We start from the raw sequence: 26033 nt of genomic DNA on the forward strand, positions 1-26033 counted from the left end.
GCCCTGAAAAAAAACAAGCCCTCACAAGAAGTTAAAGGGTTTGTCCACTGCTGACCTATCCATTGCACAACAAATTACTGTGATTCCTCTAGTAAATACAATAAATGTAATAGGTCCTGATAGCGCCACTGGTGACGTCAATCATTTATATGTCTGTGTGTCGAGACTGGAGAATAAACTCTGCCTCATTGTACATTTGGTAGATAAATAAAGTTTTCGAGAGAAAAAAAAAAAAGTACTCTCCCAGTTCTCTCCTTGACTTCCAGCTAGCGCCCTGAGCCTGGATGACGTCACTAGAGAGCGCACTGTGTCGCTTTATCGTAGCCGTCACCTGGTAAGCAGCGAGGCGAAGCTACGCTGTTCTTTCTGTGCCGCCCCCACCCCTGTATACCGGGACACGCCACTCGTTTATTTCTCCCGTGGGAACACAGTCTCGGGTTTGCTACTTCGAGTCCCCTCCTCCCGGCGGGTGTCGTCCAGTGGTGACCCGGGAGGAACCCGACACGGGTCATGTCGGAGGGGCAGCAAGACGCCTCCGGGTGGGGCTGGGAATATGTGTGGATACTACTACTCAACGCGGGGCTTCTGGCGGCGCTAATGTACGGGGCCTGGCGGGTGTACGGGCGCTGGAGAGGGAGCGGGACCCGAGCAGCCAGCGCCTTACCGCGCATGAAGAGGAGAGACTTCGCACTGCAGCAGCTTCGAGACTATGATGGGACTAAGAACCCCCGCATCCTGCTGGCTGTCAACGGGAAAGTGTTCGACGTGACAGAGGGCAGCAAGTTCTACGGGCCCGGTGAGAGAAGGGCACAGGGCTGGATTCGTGGGTCTGTGGGGAGGTGGGCTCAGGAGCAGAGGATCACATTTTAATTACTGTTTCCAGGATGAGTGGTGGAGGACACGTCTGAGTCCAGGCTAGGTCTTCATCTCTGGGTGCAAATGTGAAACGTAGTCCAGTCCTGCAATAGTGCAATCGTACAGGGGTTTTCAGGCACAAATCCTCTGGATATTCTATGAAAGTCTGATAGCTGGGGGTTCCACCAATTGCACCTCCACCCGTCCCAAAAACGGGGTTTTGCATATCTACCATAGACCGTAAAGACTTTTTCCCATCTTCGACATTCATGGCATATCCACAGGATATGGCATAAATGTCTGACGGATGTGGGACCCACATCTATCAATCTACAGAACCGAGGACCCCTGTGCTCAACTTCTGGACGCCTCACATATAATAAATGGAGTGGTGGCTGGGATTACAGGAACATTCAAGCTTGCTGTGTTAAGTGGTTTCTGTAACTCAAATAGAAGTGAAAGAAAGTTCAGAAAACAGTGGAGCTTGGCTGTTTCTGTAATCCCGGCCACCTCTCCAATTGTTCCCTGCCGTGTGCGGTGGCCAGCTGCTGTCTCACAGGGCGTGACAGGTTGGAGGACACCTGTTCTGGAAATAGGTGGGACCCACATGTATCAGACATTTAGGGCATAATCTATGGATATGCCATGAATTTCTAAGATTGGAATACCCCTTTAAGGCTATGTTCACACGGGGTATTTTGCCGAGTTTTTGGACGCAGAAACCGCGTCGCAAAACTCGGCAGAAACGGCCCGAGAACGCCTCCCATTGATTTCAATGGGAGGCGTCTGCGTCTTTTTCCAGCGAGCAGTAAAACTGCCTCGCGGGAAAAAGAAGCGACATGCCCTATCTTCGGGCGCTTCCGCCTCTGACCTCCCATTGACTTCAATGGGAGGCAGAGAAAGCGTATTTCGCGCTGTTTTATGCCCGCGGCGCTCAATGGCCGCCGTGTGAACATAGCCTAATAGAGAATGATCCAGCGTGTCTGTCCCCTTCAAAACCATGAAGTGGGGACAGGCACCTGCCTGTGCTCTAAGGATCTATCAGTGCAGTGGTACCTCTACTGTTTAGACTGCCATGGCATATCCAGTCAATATACAGTACTAAAAAAGTAATGTGCAGACATATGCTTATTTGAAAGTGCATCATATTTCTATCTCAAACTGTACAGGGAAGACCTAAGGTCTATTAAAGAGGCTCTCACCACATTAGAAGTGCCCGATCTCCTATATAAGGAGATGTGCGCTATAATGTAGGTGATCTTAGATTATGTGATTTTAGTGATTTTAGATTATGCTAATGAGTTGCTTAATGCCCAAATGGGCGTGTTTTTACTTTAGACCAAGTGGGCGTTGTACAGAGGAGTGTATGACTTTAGTCAGCGCATAGGGATCCTTTTAGATCTTTAACGATACTGAAGTGTTTAGACAGTGAATAGACATTCCACGGGATGTCTATTCACAATCTCTGCACTTCGTTACTCTGTCTGTGGTAGTTACAGCAGAGGAAGCGTAATCTCGCGAGATTACGCTGTAGATGACAGGTTACAACGAGATTATGCGTCCTCTGCTGTAACTACCACAGACAGAGTAACGAAGTTCAGGGATTGTGAATCGACATCCCGTGGAATGTCTATTCACTGTCTAAACACTTCAGTATCGTTAATGTGTTAGTATAAGACAGCACATAGCGATCTAAAAGGATCCCTATGCGCTGACTAAATGAATGGAGAGGAGTGCATGACGCTGATTGGTCAGCGTCATACACTCCTCTGTACAACGCCCACTTGGTCTAAAGTAAAAACACGCCCACTTGGCAACTCATTAGCATAAATCTAAAATCGCTAATAAAGTGGCAGCTGTACCCCTGAGGCCAAGGCCAGCCACCAGTTGGTCATCACAGCTCTAGTTCTAAAGAATACAGGAAAATATGTTTTTTGTTTTTTTTTTATATGTGGGAGAAAAAAATCTTTGTTACACAGCTGTTTGTTACAGTTCACAGAGCTACATGTGTGTTTGTGTACACACACACACACACACACACACACACACACACACACACACACACACACACACACACACACACACACACACACACACACACACACACACACACACACACACACACACACACACACACACACACACACACACACACACACACACACACACACACACACGATTTTTGCCCAAAAATAAAATCTAGATTTTTTTTTTTCCCACATTTTGAATCTCTATTTTTCTTGTTTCTGTTTATTTAACAGGAAATACCAAGAGATAATTAACCTCTTAGTGACCATCAATACGCCTTTTCACGTTCGTCACTAAGGGGCCTTAGGCTGGGCTGACGCCTTTTCACGTGAGCCTAGTCTAAGTCCTGCACGGGTCTCCCGTGCAGGCTGGGGCCGGGGCTCAGCTGTCTAATGACAGCTGAGTTCCTGCTCCAACGCCCGCGATCGAAGTTTACTTCGATCGCGGCCGTTTAACCCGTTAAATGCCGCCGTTAATAGCGACCGCGGCATTTAACTTGTTTACAGAGGGAGATACGCTCCCTCTGTCAGGCAATAATGCTCTGGTATACGAAGTATATCAAAGCATTATAGAAGCGATCTGAAGATCGCATAGTGGGACTAATGAAATAAATAATAAATGTGAAATAAAGATTAATAATAAAAATTACAGTAAAAAAATCCATTTTTTTCCATAAAAAGTGGTTTTATTTAGTAAAAGTGTAAAAAATAAAATAAAAGTACACATATATGGTATCGCCGCGACCGTAATGACTCCATTAATAAAGTTAATATGTAATTTAAACCGCAAGGTGAACACCGTAAAAAAAAAACCTCAAATAACAATGGCGAAATTGCAATTTTTTTCCATTGCCCCCCAAAAAAAGTCATAATAAAAATGAATCAATAAGTCCCATGCACCCCAAAACAGTACTAATCAAAACTACTTCTCGTCCCGCAGAAAACAAGCCCAAAAAATCACTACAAAGATGGAAAAAATAAAAAAGTTACGGCTCTTGGAAAGCAACGATGCAAAATCAAATAATTTTAGTTCAAAAGTGTTTTTATTGTGCAAAAGTCGTAAAACATAAAAAACCTCTACATATGTGGTATTGCCGTAATCGTACCGACCCATAGAATAAAGGTAACGTGTTATTTACGTCGCACAGTGAACGGCGTCAATTTAAAAACGCATAGAACAATGGCGGAATTTCAGGTTTTTTTTATAATCCCCCCCCCCCCAAAAAAAGTTAATAAAAGTTACTAAAAAAGTTATATGTACCCTAAAATGGTGCTATTATAAAGTACAACTAATCCCGCAAAAAACAAGTCCTCATACAGCTATGTAGACGAAAAAATAAAAAAGTTATAGCTCTTTGAATGCGACTATAGAAAAACGAATAAAATAGCTTGGTCATTAGGGCCTAAAATGGGCTGGTCACTAAGGGGTTAAATAAATTTTCTTTATATAAATAATTTTTAACATGTTGCTATAATTATTGTACGTAACTTCAAGCGGCTCTGTCACCACATTATAAGTGGCCTATCTTCTACATAATCCGATCGGCGCTATAATGTAGATCACAGCAGTGTTTTTTTATTTAGAAAAACAATCATTTATGATCTATTTTAACTTCATTTACTCTGCACATAGTGATCTTGCTAGATAACTATGTGCACTGCAGTCACATACTCACACATAAAACATTACTGAAGTGTCCTGAGAGTTAAAGAGGCTCTGTCACCAGATTTTGCAACCCCTATCTGCTATTGCAGCAGATAGGCGCTGCAATGTAGATTACAGTAACGTTTTTATTTTTAAAAAACGAGCATTTTTGGCCAAGTTATGACCATTTTTGTAATTATGCAAATGAGGCTTGCAAAAGTCCAAGTGGGTGTGTTTAAAATTACAAGTCCAAGTGGGCGTGTATTAGGTGCGTACATCGGGGCGTTTTTAATACTTTTACTAGCTGGGCGCTGTGAAGAGAAGTAACATCCTCTTCTCTTCAGAACGCCCAGCTTGTGACAGTGCAGATCTGTGACGTCACTCACAGGTCCTGCATCGTGACGGCCACATCGGCAGCAGAGGCTACAGTTGATTCTGCAGCAGCATCAGCGTTTGCAGGTAAGATCGACTTACCTGCAAACGCTGATGCTGCTGCAGAATCAGCTGTAGCCTCTGGTGCCGATGTGGCCGTCACGATGCAGGACCTGTGAGTGACGTCACAGATCTGCACTGTCACAAGCTGGGCGTTCTGAAGAGAAGAGGATGTTACTTCTCATCAGAGCGCCCAGCTAGTAAAAGTATTAAAAACGCCCCGATGTACGCACATAATACACACCCACTTGGACTTGTACTTTTAAACACACCCACTTGGACTTTTGCAAGCCTCATTTGCATAACTACAAAAATGGTCATAACTTGGCCAAAAATGCTCGTTTTTTTTAAAATAAAAACGTTACTGTAATCTACATTGCAGCGCCTATCTGCTGCAATAGCAGATAGGGGTTGCAAAATCTGGTGACAGAGCCTCTTTAATAGACATCACCTCCAGCCAGGACGTGATGTCTATTCACAATCCGACAACGGTAACGTTTGTGTGTGATTTACAGCACAGCAAGTGTAATCTCGCTATAAGCTGTCATTCACTGCTGTGATCTACATTGCAGCCGCCGATCACATTATGTAGAAGATAGGGCACTTATGTGGTGACAGAGCCTCTTTCACAACTTTTAACCTCTGCAAATATTTTATTTTATCATAAATACAATTGGAAAAATTTATATCTAATTGATTATAACTTCTGTGTTCCCCGGCAGGGAACAGGTTAACAATCTATAATCCAATGAGGCGCTGCGTGCACTAACATCCCTCTCGACACCACCTCAGCCGGATTCACACGACCGCGATTGGACCGTGAAAAATAGTCCGTGTCTCAACCGGCCCGACCACAGTACACGTGAACGGGACTCCTGGCATCATAGTCATATAGTCTACAATCACACGACAGTGAAAAAAAAATGCCCATTAAAAGCTGATCAATGGTCAGTTTTTCATGTCCATTTTGCATCAGTGTCCATTTTTCAGTCCATCTTTCAGAGCCGTAAAAACAAAAAAGGATGGATTTAATTTGTCAGGATAGATAGTGCCCACATAGTGCCGGTGCCCACATTTAGTGACGGTGCCCATGTAGTCAGTGCCACGCCCTCTTGTATATAGCACCCTCTTGCAGATAGCAGTCCCACGTAGATCACAGCACCACCCTCTCCCTTGTAGATAGCATCCCTACATGTAGATCACAGCCCTACCCACCTCCCTTGTAGATCGCACCCCCCTTCCCTGTAGATCGCGCCGCTGTAGCTGCCACTAGGAGTTGAATCCCCGGCCAGAGGGATTCGCAAGTGGGTGCTATCTTGAGTGGTGTGAGGTACAAGGGGGGGTGCCATCTACAGCGGGGCGGTATCTACAGGGCGGTGTGGCTATGTACTAGGAGTCTCTGCTTCCCTGCGGAACTGCTGTTCCGTGCTGTATCATTTTGTTCAGTACAGAACAGCACTCTTCCGTACGGGGAGCAGAGACAGAACGGGGCGGACCAGGGAGTGACGAGGCGGCGGGGCGAAGCTTCCTCCTGCAGCACGGCGCGATGGCGCCACTGAAGAATTGACTCACGATTCTGTTTTTTAATAGAATCATAGAGTCCTTGAGGGCGAATGAATGAAATTAGTTTAATCGCCCAGCCCTACTATATATACATATATATGGACACATTTATAAAATGGCAGCGAGACTTTACACCGCTGAAGAGGCGTATGCCATGATCACTGCTGATACAGATACAGCGAGCGATGAAGAACCAGAATTCATGCTCTCGTCCCACAGTGACACTGAGGAACCTCCTCGTAGTCTCAGGAGGGTTAGTGCCCAGGTTCTGCCTGACTCTGGAACTGCCAGCATTGATTGGTCACCCCCCAACCAATTACACCCACCAAATCCCAGAATTTATTGCTGCGTCAGGAATTCACGTTCAGAAGGAAAGGCTGCATGTAATGGGATTTTTAAAATTGTTTTATTGGTGATGATTTGATCCAGCTTATGGTGGACCATACCAACCTTTATGCCCAGCAATTTGTGCCAAAATGCTAAAATATTCGGGGTTAGTCCTCAACATGGGTCTCGCTAAAAAGTGAGATCCTACTGGTTCAAGGACATTTTGTATCGCTGTTCTCTGTACCGTAGTACAATACCAGAATCCGCTTTGAGGCCCTTCATAAATTCAGCCAAAAAATGGGAGTCATAAAAGTAATCACACCCATACATAAATTCTTTGAGGGTGCAGCTTCTAAAATGGTGACACTTATTGGGGGTTTCGAGTATACTGATATCTCAGGGCCTCTACAAACGCGACCTGGCGCCCGAAAACCATTCCAGCAAAATTTGTGCTCCAAAAGCCAAATGGTGCTCCTTCCCTTCTGAGCCCTGCCATGTGCCCAGGCAGCAGATAATGGCCACCACCATGTGGGGTATTGCCGTATCCAGGAGAACCTGCCTAATCATTTATGGTAGTAGTATCTTCAATAAAATATTGCGCACTAAAATTGCATAATTGCGAGAAATTAGCAATTTTTCATGCTTTGCATCAAATTCTGTGAAACTCCTGTGGGGTCAATGCTTACTGCACCCATAGATAAATGCCTTAAGGGGTGTAGTTTCTTAAATGGGGTCACTTCTCGGGGGTTTTCACTGTACTGGTACCTCAGGGGCTCTCAAACACAGCATGGTGCCCGAGAAATATTCCAGCAAAATCTGTGCTCAAAAGCCAAATGGTGCTCCTTCCCTTTTGAGCACTGCCGTGTGCCCAAACAGCAGTTTATGACCACATAGGTGTATTTCCATACTTGAGAAGTTGTTTTACAAATGTTTGGGTGCTTTTTCTTTATTTTTTGAGAAAATTAAAATTTTTGAGTTAAAGCTACGTCTTATTGCAAAAAAAGTCTTTTTTTTTCACTTTCACTGCTCAATTCCAATAAAATCTATGAAACACCTGTGGGGTTAGAATGCTCACTGCACCTCTAGATAAATTCCTTGTGGGTTGCAGTTTCCCCAAAATTTTTGTTTTGGCTTGTTTCCTTTGTTTTGACACCACAGACCTCTTCTAACCTGACATGGTGCGGTGCCCAAAATATAATCTAATAAAAAGATGGCCCTAAATCCACTGGGTGCTCCTTTTGCTTCTGAGACCTGTATTTCAGTCCAGTAGCACACCAGGGCCAAGTGTGGGATATTTCTAAAAACTGCAGAATCTGGGCAATTAATATTCAGTTGTTTCTCTGGTAAAACCTTCAGTGTTAGGCAGTGTTTTGGTCTGGTTTTTCTCGGCCGTTTGGCATAGTTTCCATTCTGGGCCATGTTTCAGTTTTTAACGGCCGATTTTGACCCATTTCGCATCAGTTTTTTTTTTTTTTCTGTTCGTTTTTAAAATGGACGAATTTCGTTTGGCAATTATTTTTTGCCGCACACTGCCCCTTCTACATAGCACCCCCCTCCCTGTAGATAGCGCCACTGTAGGGGACCGCTACAGGTGAAGTCCCTGACTTTACTGTCCATATATGGACAGTGACGTCATGAACTTCTCCTGGAGAGTTCCCCTGCTGCTGAAGCGGAATCTGCTGTGGCCGGTGATTCCGCTCCAGGAGAAGTCCCTGACTTCACTGTCCATATATGGACAGTGACTTCTCCTGGAGCGGAATCACCGGCCACATCTGTGTCCGGGACGGCTGTGACTGGGGATTCCGCTTAAGGGTCAGTCCCTGACGTCACGGTCCATGTATGGACAATGAAGTCAGGGACTTCCATATATGGACAGTGAAGTCAAGGGACTTTTCCTGGAGTGCAGTTCCCGGCCACAGCTGTAGCCGGGGATTAGGGATTCCGCTCCTACAGGGAGCAAAAAAAATCTCCTCCTCACATGCACTTTGCACTGTGAGGAGAATGAGAAGAGAGCGGGCGGCAGAAAGCATGGCCGTTACTCTGACCACATCCAAGCGGCAGCCGTACTGTACTTGGTCCTATAGGCTTCTATGGGGGCCAGGACATCTGCCCAGAATAGGGCATGTTCCATTTTTTGACGGTTTACTGGGCCGTCCAAAAATCGGCCGTGTGAATAGCCCAATTTGGGGTGTGTTGTTCCTACTGCGGACGTGTGACGGCCGTTCAAGGAATGGCCATCACACGGCCGCGAATCCCTGTCGTGTGAGTAGGGCCTTAGTACTTGTCCATACGTAACGGAATTGCTGCAGAAAATGTTTCCAGCAATTCCATTGAAAGTAGCATATTTTCCGCTGTGGCAAAAATGCACTATTTCCTGCGTTTTTGACAGCAGAAAATGGTGCAGATTTTGCTGCGTTTTTCGCAATGATAGGAGATGGTGACATCTCCTGAAAAACGCAGCAATTATGTCAACTTTCCACAGCTGCAGTCTGAAAAATGCGCACTGCAGGTCAAATTCTGCTTGGAATATATACGCCGCGTGTGGATGAGATTTGTTAAATCTCACCCACTGCTGCTACTGTATTCTGCTGCGTATTTTCCGTCTGCAATTCTGGGTGGAAAATCTGCAGCAATTACGCTACGTGTGGGCGAGACCTTACAGAAATTTTTTTTATTGAAATGGAATTTCTGAGAAAAAAAACTGAAATTTCACCTCCACTTTGCTTTAAGGGAATGTGTCGCTAGAAATTATTATTATTTTTTTTGGTTAAACAATTATTATTTGAGTGATTACACTGTTTTAATTTTTTCACATGTCAGGAAATATTATAAATTAGATTCTAATTAGATTTCTAACTTTTCCATGTGCTGGCCACTAGAGGGAGCAGTTCCCAAAATTGCAGTATGGGCAATGTGCTGAAGCAACCTCATTGCTTTATGCTGCAAATTTGGGGTAGACACACTCTCTAGTGTCCTCACACAATCCCCCCTCCCTTATTCTGGCTAGTGCCAGGAGAAGGAGGGGTTTTCGAATCTTCAAATCTCCTACACTGTGTGCCGCCATTTTCTGAGCGACTTCACAGTGTAGGAGGATTAGATACAGTGCTCAGCAGACAGTATAACACGAACATAATACACACATCACATACACGAACATAAATTACCTTCTCCCACCGCCCCTATTCCTTGTGCCTTCGCTTCCTTGAACATATGGCCGGAAGCCGCTGCCGGAAGTCGTCGTCTTACTGTCCGGCAGTGGCTTCCGGTCCACATGAAAATGGTGCTGGATTTCGCTCTGCGAACGAGCTTCGTTTTGGTCTGTGTGGGAGCGGCGCGATTGCTCCGTTTCCACACAGACGACGTACGCTGCAGAGAATGGAACGACTCCCGTTCGCATTCTCTATGGGGTTGTATGTACCGTATTCCATCTTTGTATGTGTCGTTAATCGATACATACAGAGATGAAAAAAAAATGGCAGCCCCCATAGAGAAGTAAAAGTAAGAACAAAGTAAAAAGTAGAACACGAGAACACAAATAAATACAATTTATGTTAATATCATACTAAAAGCAATATGATAAAAAAAAAATATTTTATGACCCCTTCCCTTTAGTTTTTGTGAGACGCCTAAAGGGATAAACTTTCTAAATGCCGTTTTGAATACTTTGAGGGTTGCAGTTTTTAAAATGGGGTGATTTATGGGGGTTTATAATAAAAAGTGGTTCCTAAAATAAATAAGCTTTTGAAATTTTCTTGAAATTTTTTTTAATTGCTGCTAAAATTATAAGCCTTGTAAAGTCCTAGAAACCTAAAAGGATATTCAAAAATCAATGCTAACATAAAGTAGACATATGGAAAGTGTTAACTAGTAACTATTTTGTGTGGTTTAACTATCTTACAAGCAGATACATTTAATTTTAGAAAAAAAATGTTTGCAAATTTTCTCTACGTTTTTTTTTCACAAATAAGGATTGAATTTATGGACCAAATTTTACCCCTGACATAAAGTACAATGTGTCACAAGAATAAAGTTTCAGAATGGCTTTGATTGGGGAAAGTATTCCAAAGTTATTACCACCTAAAGTGACATGTCAGATTTGAAAAATGGGGCTCTGTTAGGAAGTCCAAAAGTGACTGCGGCGGGAATGGGTTAAAAAAGAAAATCTGAGAGCGCGCCCAGCTGGCGTTATACACTCTATGTAGATGTCAGAAGAAAAAGATAACAATATTATTATAGTTAGTTTAACCTTTTAGGAATATCTTATGAAGTTGCAGAAACAGCTATTTAAATTCCCATGCAAGTCTGATACTGACTGTTTATGGCAGATTGTACTGTACCCTATTTATGGAGCAGCAGGCCTAGGCTTGTACCTGTTTACAGGAGATGTTTGAGGTTTATTCTCCCTCGGCTTCTTGGCTCTGTTAGGCCCTGTTCACACAGTTTTTTTGCAGGCAGAAAATTCTGTCTCAAAATTCCGTCTGGAATTTTGAGGCAGATTTTGATCTGCCTGCACGATGTTTGCCGCATATTTCGCGGCGGCCATTGAGCGCAGCGGGGGAAAAACGCTGTGAAATACGCTTTCTCTGCCACCCATTGATGTCAATGGGAGGTTAGAGATGTAAACGCCCGAAGATAGGGCATGTCGCTTCTTTCTCCCGCGAGACGGTTTTTCCGCTTGCAGAAAAAAAACCTCCTCTGCCTCCTGTTAAAATCAATGGGAGGCATTTTCAGAAGTTTTTGGGCGGATTTTCTGACGTGGTTTCTGCATCGAAAAAAACTCCATGTGAACAGGGCCTTACTGAAAGATCAGAAACTTTATATTATTGTGTCCTCTGGCGTGATTTGAAATACCGTCTAGTCTCATAGTTTAGCTGGCACATGGCATTTTTTTGCATTGTGATTTTTCTTTTCTCAGTGTTTTCCTGCCAAATGGCAAAAAATGTAAATACACAATTAGCAAAGCAAACATTGTAAAATCCACAGCACATTCCAGAAATACAGGGAAACAATCCTTATCACTCGGTGCATAGGTCTTTGGAGTAGGTTGATTTAGAGGTTGAGGAGCCAAAATAATTGCGATCTTGCGAAATTGACATTAGATTTCATAATGGTGAATTTTTATTTTTTGTCATGGGCTGCTATGTGTCAACAGTAAGTGTGGGGGGGCTATGTATGGGGGGCTGCATGTCTTTGACCTCGCTTGTGTACATATGTTTTTGGCCTTCATTAATATTAACACAAGGTATAGCACTTCTAACTCTATTGCTGGGTAGCTTCTCACTATTTCAAAGACTGGTTCTAATGGTCAGGGATTAGTACTTTGTTGTGTACACACAGTTATCTCACATTTGTTCGTGCTGGTTACTGGTTAGCGGCAGTAAAAGTGTTATAATGGGGGAAGGTTGTACTGTACTGCTCTACCCTGCATGTCGGGACAGCAATAATTTATAAGCTGGGGCCTATAATTTATCTCACTTGTCAGCACTATATACTACATATTTTTCTTTGCCTTCTCTCATGTTACTGGGGCGGACAAATAATGGTCGTTATAAACAGACGGGCCATTCCAGGAGCCGGTTTACATTTATTTTTTTCAGTAATCAGACAGTAGAAATTTTCGTAGACCACAAAAGAAAATAAGTAAAAAACGTAATCTCCACCAGCAATACATCCCTCCTGAGATTTGTCCAGTCCTGTTTTAGGTTATTGACTATTAAAGCTGTTTATTACTGCCCTCGTGTGGCTTTTTCTTCCCTTTTTTTTTTTTTGTCTTTTGAATCTGACAATTTTGGCTGGATGGGCTCACAATCTAATGCGTAAGGGAGCAGCCTAATAGCAGAAGTCGGGAGATGATGGATCTGACATGCTCACTTGGGAGATAAGCCACTGCCAGAGGTGTGTAGCCGAGACTTAAAGAGTTGATTCTGCAGCAGCATCAGCGTTTGCAGGTAAGTAGCTATATCGACTTACCTGCTAACGCCGATGCTGCTGCAGAATCAACTGTAGCCTCTGGTGCCGATGTGTCCTCGCTCGTCTGACACGATGCAGGACCTGTGAGTGACGTCACAGCGTGATCTGCCATAAGCTGGGCGTTCTGAAGAGAAGTGGATGATACTTCTCATCAGAACGCCCAGCTAGTAAAAGTATTAAAAACGCCCCGATGTACGCACATAATACACGCCCACTTGGACTTTTAAACACACCCACTTGGACTTTTGCAAGCCTCATTTGCATAACTACAAAAATGGTCATAACTTGGCCAAAAATGCTCGTTTTTTAAAAATAAAAACGTTACTGTAATCTACATTGCAGCGCCGATCTGCTGCAATAGCAGATAGGGGTTGCAAAATCTGGTGACCGAGCCTCTTTAAGGCCCTTTTACACCGGCTAACACTTGGCCGGTGCAGCGAGTGCCGATCGAGAGATCGTTGATCGGCGCTCGCTTGAGCCTGTCACATGGAGCTATGGATGGGGACGAGCGGTCGTTACTGCGATCACTCGTCCCCATATATTTTCATGACGTAGCACGTCCCCCTGTTTACATAGGGAGATGTGCTGCCGACAAATATAATGTTTTACTTTTTTAAAACGATACGATCTGCAGATGATTGAGCGTTTGCTTGTTCATCTGCTGATCGTCTGCCCGATAATCGTCCTGTGTAAAACCCCCTTACATGGGCCGTGTAAACGAGCGCCGATCAACGATACAGTTCGTTGATCGGTGCTCGTTTGCTCCTTTCACAGGGAGCTATGTTTGGGGATGAACGATTGGTACTACGATCGCTCGTCCTCATACGTTTTTATCATGTTGGCAGCACGCCTCCGTGTTCACACAGGGAGATGTGCTGCCGTCAACTATATTTCTTGCAGCATAAGCAATATAATTAGCCGATGAACGATCGTTTGCCCAAAAATTGGCCCGTGTAAAAGGGCCTTTATTCCCTTCTCCCAGCTTAAATAAACATAGGGATGGGTCTTGTGAAATAGCTGCTGATACCTGTGTCTTCTGTGTATAACTGACTTAAAGAGGCTCTGTCACCAGATTATCAAATCCCTATCTCCTATTGCATGTGATCGGCGCTGCAATGTAAATAACAGGAACGTGTTTTTTTTTTGTTTTTTTTAAAAACTATCATTTTTGGCTAAGTTATGAGCAATTTTATATTTATGCAAATGAGCCTTTCTAATGGACAACTGGGCGTGTTTTCTCTTATTTCCAACTGGGCGTGTTTTCTCTTATTTCCAACTGGGCGTGTTTTCTCTTATGTCCAACTGGGCGTGTATTGTGTTTGTTACATCTGGGCGTGTTTACTTGTTTTACTAGCTGGGCGTTGTGAATAGAAGTGTATGATGCTGACATATGATGCTGACATACACTTCTATTCACAACGCCCAGCTAGTAAAACCAGTAAACACGCCCAGATGTAACAAACACAATACACGCCCAGTTGGAAATAAGAGAAAACACGCCCAGTTGTCCATTAGAAAGGCTCATTTGCATAAATATAAAATTGCTCATAACTTGGCCAAAAATGAAAGTTTTAAAAAAATTTTTTTTTACTGTTATCTACATTGCAGCGCCGATCACATGCAATAGGAAATAGGGATTTGATAATCTGGTGACAGAGCCTCTTTAAGACATGTCCTCTATGCAAGTGGGATCTCTTGAGTGGATCACACAGTAACATTTATCACATATCCACTAGTGGCGGTCTGATTGCTGGGGCCGCACCCAGCACTATAGTGTGGGGCCCCTGTTCCTCTTAGGTGTGCTAGGCTGTTTATGTATCTCACATAAAGTAGGATAGAGTGGCTCAGCCACCGCTCCATAAAATTCTTCACCACTGTGGTCGTTCTTATGAAGAGGGACAGAGATGCCCAGTTCTAGCGATCGGTATTGGACCCTCACAAGCTAATATTTATCTCCCAACCTGTGGATAGAGGATAAATGTTAATTGTGGGATAGCTACTTTATTGCTTAACTTTTAACCCCTGAATGACTAGGCCTGAAAATGCCCTAATAACCAGCCACATTTTTTTTGTTTTTGCCTCTATAATAAGATGGAAGAAACATTCAGGAGAGCGGATAATCCCACCCTCCTAGCAAAACACTATCAAGAGAACCACAGTGGCATGTGGGGACAGCTAAAAAAGGGTTGAGCCATTTGACGAGAAGGGCCCTATTCACACGACATTCTGTTTTAACGGCTGTCACACAGCTGAGTTAAAATCTGTTAACCTCAATGAGGCTATTGACACAGCCAATATATATATTTTTTTATTAATTTTTTTGACAGCCCATTTTACCGGGCTGTCAAAAGATAGAACATGCCCTATTTTGGTCCATTCTCCTGGCTGTAGAGCTCCCATGCAATTCAATGGGGCCGTGTGAAAAACGTCCGTCACTTGGATGCGATTCGAGTGACGGCTTTTAAAAAGGGTTCCTGCCCTGAAGTTCTCGAGCAGAGCATCAGCTAGTGCTCTGCCCTGGGACTCCAGTACTGCTCCTGATGTTACTGTCATATATGGACAGTGATGTCAGGAGTTTACTGGCCCTGGAATCCCCGAGCAGAGCACCAGCTAGCGCTCTTTCTGGGGACTCCGGCGCTGTTCCTGACGTCACTGTCCATATATGGATAGTGACGTCAGGAGTTTCCCATAGCTCCAGGAGTGGACCCAGGAAAGGGAAGTATAATTGTTTTGCTTTATTATGTGTTTTTTGTTTTTTTTTTAACCGTATCTGTTGTTGGACTACTTCGATGACAGCGTTTTTGTTTTTTTTATTCTCAATAAAATTGTTAACGAGGGTTGTGTGTTTTTTTTATTTTTATTTCAATAAAATAATATTTTTTATGTCTGTTTTTTTTTTTAAACTATATTACTACTGCCTTAGTAATGGCTGCTGTCTGACAGTGTCCATTACTAAGGAGGGGCTTAGTGTTAGCTGGTGAAAAAGCTAACCCTAACCCGCCCATTATTACCCCGATACCCACCGCTCCTGGGAATTGCCTTGTGCGATCCAGTACCCGACCATCTGTAGTGATGGCCGGGCACTCGGGCGGCCGTAGGCTGGTGGTATTAGGCTGGGAAAGCCCAAAAACCGTGGCCTCTCTCATCCTGGTAATACTAGCCTACTGCTGCTATTTTGTATCTGGCTGGTTATAAAAAATATGGGGGGAGGCCACGTCTGTTTTTGTTTTGTTTTTTTAAATAAAAAAAACGATGTGGGGTCCCCATTTTTCACAGCTAGCCAGATTTAACGTAGCAGCAGCAGACTAGCATTACCAGGTTGGGTAGGGCCACGGTTTGTAGGCTTTCTCAGCCTGGTAATACCAGCCTGTGACCGCCCCAGTACCTGACCATCACTACAGATGGTCGGATACTGGATCGTACCCGGTACCCCTGGTGACGGTGGGCACCGGGGTGATAATGGGGGTTAGTGTTAGCCTTTTCACCAGCTAACATTAAGCCCCTCCTTAGTAATGGACGCTGTCAATCAGACAAAGACCATTACTAAGGCATTAGTAATATAGTTTAAAAAAAAAGTTCAAAAAAATATTTATTGAAATAAAAATAACCCACACAATCCTCCTAAACCCCTCAATGACCGGGCCTGAAAAGGCCTTAATGACCAGCTACATTTTTCAGTTTTTACCTCTCCCTTTCAGCAGCTATAGCTTATTTTATTTTTTCATTGATGTGGCCGTATGAAGCCTTGTTTTATGCGGGTGAAATTGTACTATTTTTTTTTTTACAGTTTGGAGGTAGAAAAATACATTTTTACTGCGTAAATATAGGAAAAAGCGATTCTCCATAGTCTTTCTTTGTTTTTTTTTTATACTGTTCACATTTCACGCTAAATAACCAGTTCGATTAATTCTTCAGGTTATTACGGTCGTTTAGATACCTAATGTGTGTTTTTTTTTTATTTTTATTTAATGTAGGGGCATTAAAATATATTTTATGCAAAATAATTACTTTTTTTTTGGACTTTGTATTTATTATTTTTTTTTGTTTTTTTTAATCCAATTAAGGGAGTACTTTATTTACAACTGTTTTTTTTACTTTTAATGTATTCGCATCCTTGAAGTCAATGCACATCTTGTTTGTGTGCACGGTCCGTGATTTCGGATAGCCCATCCATGCTGTAATCCCGGACCGTGCACACCTCTATGGTCGTGTGCATAAGGCCTAAATAAAAACTTCAATTTTGAACCCTTTCTATAAATACTACATCTTTAACCCGTTAGTGACCACCAGTACGCCTTTTCACGGCAGCCACTAATGGGCTTTATTCTGATGCATAAGACTTTTCTGCATCAGAATAAACAAACAGTGCAGGGAGCTGTCAAATCTCCCTGCTCTCAGCTGCCAGATGTAGCTGAGAGCTGGGGGCGTCCCTGCTGGAACGTATGAGATCGATATCAGTATCGATCTCACCCGTTTAACCCCTCAGATGCGGTGCTCAATAGCGTGCGCCGCATCTAAGTTGTTTTGGAGAGAGGGATGGAGCTCCCTCTCATCCCGCCGACACCCGGTGATAAGATCGCCGAGCATCTGTGTCTCTGATGGCATCCGGGGGTCTAATAAAGGCCCCCAGGTCTGCCTGTAGTGCATGCCTGCTAGGTCATGGCAGAGGCTTGTCCTAGCAGATGCTTGTCAGTTTTAAACGGACAGGCAGTAATACACTGGAATACAAAATAAAGTAAAAAATTTAGTCCCACGAAAAAACAAGACCTTATACAGCTATGTAGACGCAAAAAAAAAAAAGTTATAGCTCTTGGAATGCAACGATGGAAAAACGTAAAAAATACTGTGGTCATTAAAGAGACTCTGTCACCACATTATAAGTGCCCTATCTCCTACATAATGAGATCGGCGCTGTAATGTAGGTGACAGCAGTGCTTTTTATTTAGAAAACAATCTATTTTTACCACGTTAGGAGCGATTTTAGCTTTAATTAGTTTCTTAATGCCCAAGTGGGCGTGTTTTTACTTTAGACCAAGTGGGTGTTGTACAGAGGAGTGTATGATGCTGACCAATCAGCGTCATGCACTTCTCTCAATTCATTTAGTCAGCGCATAGTGCCCGTGCGTTATTCGCTATGTGCTGCCTTATACTGACACATTAACGTTACTGAAGTGTTTAGACCGTGAATAGACATTCCTTCCAGCCAGGACGGGATGTCTATTCACAATCCCGGCACTTCGTTAACGTTTCTGTAGTACTTACAGCAGAGCGAAGCGTAATCTCGCTGTAACCTGTCATTTACAGCGAGATCTCGCGAGATTACGCTTGCTCTGCTATAAGTCCCACACAAACGTTAACGAAGGAATGGCTATTCACGGTCTAAACACTTCAGTAACGTTAATGTGTCAGTATAAGACAGCACATAGTGAATAACGCAGTGTCACTATGCGCTGACTAAATGAATGGAGAGAAGTGCATGACGCTGGTTTACCTGGCTAATGGCTGTATCCGTGACAGAACCCTGGGTAATTCCAGAAATTCTGGGTTTTCTGTTCTAGTGCCCAGTTGTTTTCTACCTACATCTGATGGCGTGGAATTTAAGTGGGAAAGTCTAACTAACAAAGGCTTCTCTCCAGAAGTGATATTGGCGTTATTAAAGAGTAGACCGAGGGTAACTACGAAAAGTTACGCAATATGGAAAACATTTTTTTGTTTCGATCTTTCTAACCTGGACATAAGACTTTCTCCAAGCTTTTTTCAGAAACTCTAGAATCTGGGTTAAAGGTTCTCACTACTAAATCCCAAAAGTCCAGATTTCGGCCTTGGGGGGGGGGGGGGGGCTTTCTTTTTGCTGACCATTCCTGGATAAGTTTGTTTGTAAAGGCTTCTAAGTTTGTTTGTAAAGGCTTCTTATGAGTCCAGACCAATTGATAGACCTAGAGTCCTTCCTTGGGATCTTTGTTTGGTGCTGAATGCCTTAACCAAGCCTCCCCCATTGAGCCTTTAAGTACAGTCCCCATTAAAATCCTGACACTCAAAACCCACTTCTCTAATTGCCCCAACATTCAGGAGAATTAGTGAATGTCTTGCTTTTTCTGTAAATCCTCCTTTTACCCGTTGTATTGGAAGACTGAGTGGTTATTAAACCAGACCCAGCTTTCCCACCTAAGGTAGCCTCTAAGTTCCACCAGTCTCAGGAAATTATTCTTTCCTCATTTTATGATCTCTCAAAATCAGGTTTTAATTTCATTCCCTAGATATTGTGAAATGTTTTCAGTATAGAGTCCACCTCAACATGGAGAGAGCCAGATTCCATGTTTTTACAGTGTCGGGGTCCTAAAATGCGTAGCGAGGCCACCAAAAGTTCCCCGGCTAGGTGGATTAGGATGGCTATTACTCTGGCCTACACCTCAGAAGTTCAGACTCCTCCAGTAGGTGTAAAGGCTCATTCCACCAGGGCTCTAGCCACATTTTGGGTTGAGCGAATGAATGCCTCGATTTAAGCAAATCTTTAAGGGTGCTGGTTCCTCGCCATGTACTTTCTTTAAGCACTCTTAGTGGGAGATTCAATCTTCTTCTGGTTCTTTACTTGGGAAGGAAGTTTTTATAAGCGATCGTCCATCCCTCCCAGAATTTGGACTTTGATACCGATACTTTGTGTAGCATTGCGATTTCGATACCAAAACAGTAATAAAAAAAATAATTCTTACATTTTCTGATGTGAGGCGCGACGTGTTATTGAATTTTGAATGTGCCTCATATTAATAGTAATTAACCCCATCCATGTTTCTCATTCATAATGGGTTAATGTGTAAGGAACATGATGGGGTTAATTACTATTAATGTGAGGCACATGGAGGTTAAATTCATCACACCTCGTGCCGCACGATAATAAGTGAAAAAGCAGTTTTTATTTTTTATTTTTTTAAAGCGTACACATCATAAATGAAGTAGTTGTGAAGGTTATTACGGCCGCACCAACACCGAATATGTATTGATTAGACAGGATGTCTCACAGGACAAATGCATATAAAGGTGGGAGAGGCACTCAACCACCCATATGGAAAATTAGAGATAAAGACTCTAACAATATATAATAAACCGGAGAAACCGAGTCCATATATATCAATGTATGAAACTAAATATCTTTATTGAAGAACAAGAATAAAATACATAAAATGACATAGACAGAGAATCCAAAAATAGTCCTAAAACGGATCACAGAAGTGTATATTGAGTCTATATATATATATATATATATAAGAAAACCCTGATGGTATGCATAGTTACTATGACTCAATATGACTCCAACATGGGGTGCATAAACATGAAAATGGTATCAAAGTATGAATTTGTGTAAAAAAAGGCAATATGCCTAACTCTGAAAAAAGTCTATAGTGACTAGAAAGTGAGTAGTTATTGCCTAAAGACAGATGGCACAGAGAGCCAAAATGTAATTCCAGAGTATGCACTTACCCATGTATGGGAGGTGAGATGTGACCCAGCAGTGTAGGATAGCGCCTACACATAGTGATTTTTTCAACACCGAATATGTGTAGATTTTATGTATTGAGACTTATTTTAATGTTTATTTTAAAAATAGTGTGTGTGTATTTTATTTATTTAATATTACTTTGTTTTTAAACTTTAATGTCATGGCATAGATCTATATGCCAGTACATTAGCCTGTGTACTGATAGGTATGTCCTAACAACTGCCTGTGTACGAAGTATGCCCTAACAGGAAATATGGTAAGACAGCCCTGGGGTCCTTCAATGGACCCTGGGCTGTCTGCCCATATATGGTATGTCCCTCAATCGCGTCACAGGAATTCCCTGTGACGCCATGCAAAGGGCATCCCCCCTTCTCATTTTCCCCTGAATGCTGCAGTCGGCTTTGATCGCAGCATTCAGGGGAATAGCGGCGGAGATGAGAGATTTCTCTGATCTCCGCCGTTATAGAGCGGGGCTGCGGCTGTGTAATAGTCATTGCCCCTCTTCTGACAGTAAGTGTGCGCGCGGTCAGCATGAGGTGATGCGGCTGGCAGTGCACTAATGAGCGGCGGCGCAGGCACTGAGGACAGAACATGGGGGGTGTTTTGCAGTGCGCCCACCATGTTCTGTCCTCAGTGCTACCGCTCATTAGTGGAGCGCTGGCCGCATCGTATCATCCTGACGGCGCGCACTTGTCAGGACTCAGGAGCGGGACAATGGCTGTATTACACAGCCGCAGCCCCGCTCTCATGCATTCATGTGTTACTATACTGAGCTATGCGGCCGCACAGCTCAGTATCGAAATACATGAAACAACGATATCGAACCGTTTGGGGATGCACAGTATTGAAACAGTATCGAAGTTTTGATGCATCGTGCATCCCTAGTATGTATCACGTTCGGTAGTACTGTATATGTGCTTCAGGTTGACCTTTTTGCCATTAGTTGTGCTTATGTGGGAAATGGGGTTTAAATGCACTCTGTGGGAGCCCACTGCAACTTGGCCACTGTGGTGCCTTGCATTTTGATTTTATTTTTTTTCCTTTGCAGATGGACCGTATGGGATATTTGCTGGTAGAGATGCCTCCAGGGGACTTGCCACTTTTTGTCTTGATAAAGAGGCACTAAGAGATGAATATGACGACCTGTCCGACCTCAATGCTGTGCAAATGGAAAGTGTTCGAGAGTGGGAGATGCAGTTTAAAGGTACAGTATAGCTGTAACATGTGAAGTTTACATTCAGTAGAATCGGTCTTGGCAGTTATAGCAATTTAGCTCAGAGTTCAATTATTAAACAAGTTTTCCAAGAACAAAGTTAACTTTGGAAAAACCTCTTTTACTTTGCTTGCTATAACAAAATCTCCTAGAGAGGACCTGTCACTAGGTCATAAGTAGATCTTATCTGACCTGAATAGCGTTGTCTCCCTGATTCCAGCGTCTTTATTTTTTTCCCTGGGCGCCAACACAACGCTGAGTTCCAGAGATATGGCTCCCATGTTGTGTTGCGCCCTATATGCTAATTTGCAATAGTTCGCCAATGGGGCATAAACTACCCCTGTTCTACTGAAGTGAAGCTAGCTTCCCTGCCTCTGTTGCTGACCAATCACTGCGAGGCAGCTGCAGGGCGGCCAGGCACATCTAGCAGAAGAATACCATTCGTTTAATGACAATAAAATAAAGTCTATCCAGGGTTACCAGTCCTCCGCAATCCCTCCTTAGTCTGTTATTATGGCATTTATTTTTTCTTAAGACATTATTTTGGTGAATCTGCCTTTGACCATCTATGCTGAGGTCATTTCCATTTCGAAGCAATATGGATTCCAGCTACCGTACACATGTATTCAGACAACTTATTGATTTGATTAGGGCATCCTGCAGGTTTGTTTGCAAGCATGAGCAGGGGTGTCCTCTTTAAAAATAAGGTGGAGGTCACCCTAGCAACCAAACATATTTTTATTTTTTTTCATTTTCCCAATGCATCTAAAATGAAAACTGAAACAACTTTGCAATAGGCTTTGCTTAAAAATCTCTGACTGCCGGTTTTGTTTCTACAGCTCCTATGAAGACCGATTACTTATTGGTACAGACAACAGACAAACCTTTACTAGTCTGATCTGCTGCGTACCTGCAGAATACTGATTTCCACCCATCCCATAGGGATATTTCTAACTTACCGAACGTACGTTAACATAAAGTAGGGGACAAATGGAATGAAGTATGACTGCAGAATCTGACTTTACAGGGTTTGTCTGTTACCATGGAGATTCATAGGAGCTGTAGAAACAAAAATATAGGAATTTTTTAAGTCAGACCTATTGAACAGTAAATTCTTAATTTTACATTTATTGGGACAATAAAAATAGAACAAAAAACGTAGTGAAGGTGGTCAAAGCCTTTAAATTCCTGAAAGAGACCTTTTTTTTTCGGGTAGCGGGGTATCAACGTTACAGAACGATCATTGCTCGGCCCCGTGGGTTCAACATAACCATACCGTGTTTGACTGCTGTGGTCGTGTGGCGTGATCTCACTACCCACTGGTTATCTTAGGGACTTGTGTATTATATTGTCCGTAAGGCCAATGGCGGCTGTTTTATGTGAAGTATTTGTAGGAATTGTGGAACGGATCAGCCTGGATCTTGATGCTGTCCTTGTCTAGAACTACTAATGTTTGTTCTGTTCAGTGGAACGTGTCTAGCTCCTGACCGTAATGAACCCGAGGAGACATTTCTTGTTTATGATGCAAGTTCTGTTTCTAATGCGGACATTTCCTTTTAACAGAAAAGTATGAATATGTTGGCCGATTATTGAAGCCAGGAGAAGAGCCGTCTGAATATACAGATGAAGAAGATGTTCGAGACCACTCAAAGCAGGAATGAACTTTCACAACCAAAGTCAGGGGCCTTTCAGAAACTACAACCTGTAACTTCCCACACAAAAAACCCACGGACGTTCCAGGTGGATAATGTGCTCCGCACTAGTGTCCAGATTTTGTACAAAGATGACCCTGCAAAGATTTTAATAATAAGCATTCTCTGATCCTTACTGCCAACTATTTCCTCCACCCTCCTGACCACAAACCAGTTGCTTTTCCTGTATAATGAACCCTGGTCCAGGAATACCGTTTTGTGAAAAACATATGTATAGCGCTACATGTTTTGTCAGTCATTTCAGACTTGTATTTGAAATCTGTCAACACTAGTTCATAACTCCCTGTAAATCTAGCCGGGCACGAAATATGTCATAGTGTTGCAGGTACAATTCGATCCAGCCTGGGAAGAAACATACACTTTGTGGTATCCTGGTTCCTGTGTGATGAGTAGAAACGTTGACCTCCCAAATCCTTCAGTCCCCTTCCCCTTCTTCTGGACATTTGTCAGTCTGCACTACTTAAACCAATGTTTTGATGTTAAATCCACAGTAATTTTGTATGTAAGTTTTCACTAGCAATGCCAGGTATTAGTGTCTTTTTTTTTTTTTTTTTTTCCTGGGAAAACTTCAGGTGAAAGTTACAAAGGTCAAGCAGGTTTTCTTTTATTTCTTCTTTCCAATGTCTAATGCCCAGCACTGCGATAATCGTAGGTGCTGGCCTGGTGAAAGGGGGTTTATAAATCTACTTGTATTGAGGGCAACCTTTTCAGCATATAGTAGGCTAGTGTTCGTCTGCACTCATGATGAAATCAATATGAACAGCTTTGCTGCTGAAGAGGTCGCTGATCCATTGGTAAAATGCAGTGCCGCCTTCTCCAGCAGCCCAGCTGTTCTCTATGTGCCTTACTTCTTGTAAAGACTTGAATCGCTTTAAGGGAATAAAAAACCCAATCTGTATTAGTTCAGAGTCACTGCAAGCAGCTTTGATACTGAAGTTGATGTTCTGTATTGACTGGAAAACTTTAATGTCATTCTGTGTAAATAGAATGGGAAAAAAGGAATCTTCAGTATTATTGCCATATAATATGTTGCTCTACATAATGATCGCATTATATGGCCAAATGCAGCCCCTCCTGCCCCCAGCACTGCTTTATTTTGCTCAGAAGAAAAAAATAAATAAATCAGTCTACATGTTTATGTGGAGTAGTTTGTATGATTGGGAGAGTGTGTGGGTATTTTGAGAGATGTGAGTTGTGTTTTCTGAGGAAAATGTAAATATGGGTACCATTTTAATAAAGCATGTACAATAAACCAGATGTGGTATTTTCTATGGTACATAGCAGAAGAGACGCTTATCCACAACTGTCACACATCAGTCTTCAAGAATTGTAGGGCTGAAAACGAACAAATTGTTGTTTTGCTTTTGTTAACTTTTTAATATTTATTTTTTTAATCAGATCTACCCAGGGAGAGGAAGGGGAATTGGGCGCAGAAACTCTGATCACATTTGCTGTTGATGGTTAGACAGATTCCTGTCGCACAGTTATGAGGATTACAGATTATGCTTCCAGGCTCTGATAATCTTGTATTTTATTGAGGAAATGATAATCACACTGTCCTCCCCAGCAGGCAGGATTGGTACTGGCTCCACCTCCGTATGTGATTTTTTTGTTTTGAGGCATCATGGGATTGGGAGCATAGCACAGAAGAATAGAGAGCATAAGTCTGATCAGAAACGGCCAGGAGGCCGGACTACAGCGGGACTGAGTACAAAATATATAGAAGTGGACAGCTTGATTTCCCCCCTCCCATATTATATAGAAACACAGACCAGGTCAGTAGCAAAAGAACAAACTTATGTACAGCGATACACTGCCAACTTACACCAATAAAACGCTTAACCTGTTCAACCACCAAGGTAAATAGTGACTTCTCACCATTACTAGCATGTTTTAACAGGTGATTGGGACCTAAGCAGAACTTTTCCCAATTCTGCACTACCCAGAGCATATACACTGTTCAACCATAACATTAACCCATTAAGGAACACTAAACAGAAAAAGTTCAGCTTATTTATGATTTTTACAACAACCAATAAGGCCTCATGCACACGAACGTATTTTTGTCCTCCCGTAAATACTGGCGTAAATACGGGTCCTTGGTCACACGTATTCGACGCGTATTGCACCAGTTTTTACGGACCCGTGCCCGTAAATACGCGTCCGGTGTCACCAGTATTCCACCCGTATTTACGGGCACGTTTTCGCTGCAAAATTTCACTGCACTAATCAGCAGCCCCTTCTCTCTATCAGTGCAGGATAAAGAGAAGGGGCAGCCCTTTCCGCAGTAAAAGAAATTCATACTTACCCGGCTGTTGTCTTGGCGACACGTCTCTCTCTCTTGACATCCAGTCCGACCTCCCTGGATGACGCGGCAGTCCATGTGACTGCTGTAGCCATTGATTGGCCTGTGATTGGCTGCAGTGGTCACATGGGATGAAACATCATCCCGGGAGGCTGGACTGGAGGAAGAAGAATCAGATTTCTGGGTAAGTTAACTTTTAATACTATTAACTCCAGCGGTAGTCATTGTCCCGGGTGCTGAGAGTTACTTCTGATCAGTTAACTTTCAGCACCCTGGACAGTGGCTATCCCCTGACGTCTCCTAGCAACGCTCCCGTAACTACGGGTGCACACACTTAGCCACCCGTAATTACGGGAGCCCCATAGACTTCTATGGGCCTGACTGTGCCGTTATTACGGCCTGAAATAGGACATGGTCTATATTTTCCAACGGCACGGGCACCTTCCTGTAAGCATACGGGGAGGTACCCGTGGCCAATAGAAGTCTATG

The 26033-nt window shown here is 43.0% G+C and overlaps 1 protein-coding gene across 1 annotated transcript; it reads left to right on the top strand.

Moving 5' to 3' along the window:
- Positions 1-278: 278 nt before the first annotated feature.
- Positions 279-24491, top strand: PGRMC2 (progesterone receptor membrane component 2). The gene is made up of 3 exons (XM_075849708.1): positions 279-796; positions 21363-21518; positions 23091-24491. The coding sequence occupies exons 1-3, from the start codon at positions 511-513 to the stop codon at positions 23186-23188; spliced, it is 540 nt and encodes a 179-aa protein (XP_075705823.1). The 5' UTR covers positions 279-510; the 3' UTR covers positions 23189-24491.
- The last annotated feature ends 1542 nt before the right edge of the window (positions 24492-26033 follow it).

Source organism: Rhinoderma darwinii, chromosome 1, assembly GCF_050947455.1.
Source record: "Rhinoderma darwinii isolate aRhiDar2 chromosome 1, aRhiDar2.hap1, whole genome shotgun sequence".
In the NCBI taxonomy this organism is placed as follows: Eukaryota; Metazoa; Chordata; class Amphibia; order Anura; family Rhinodermatidae; genus Rhinoderma; species Rhinoderma darwinii.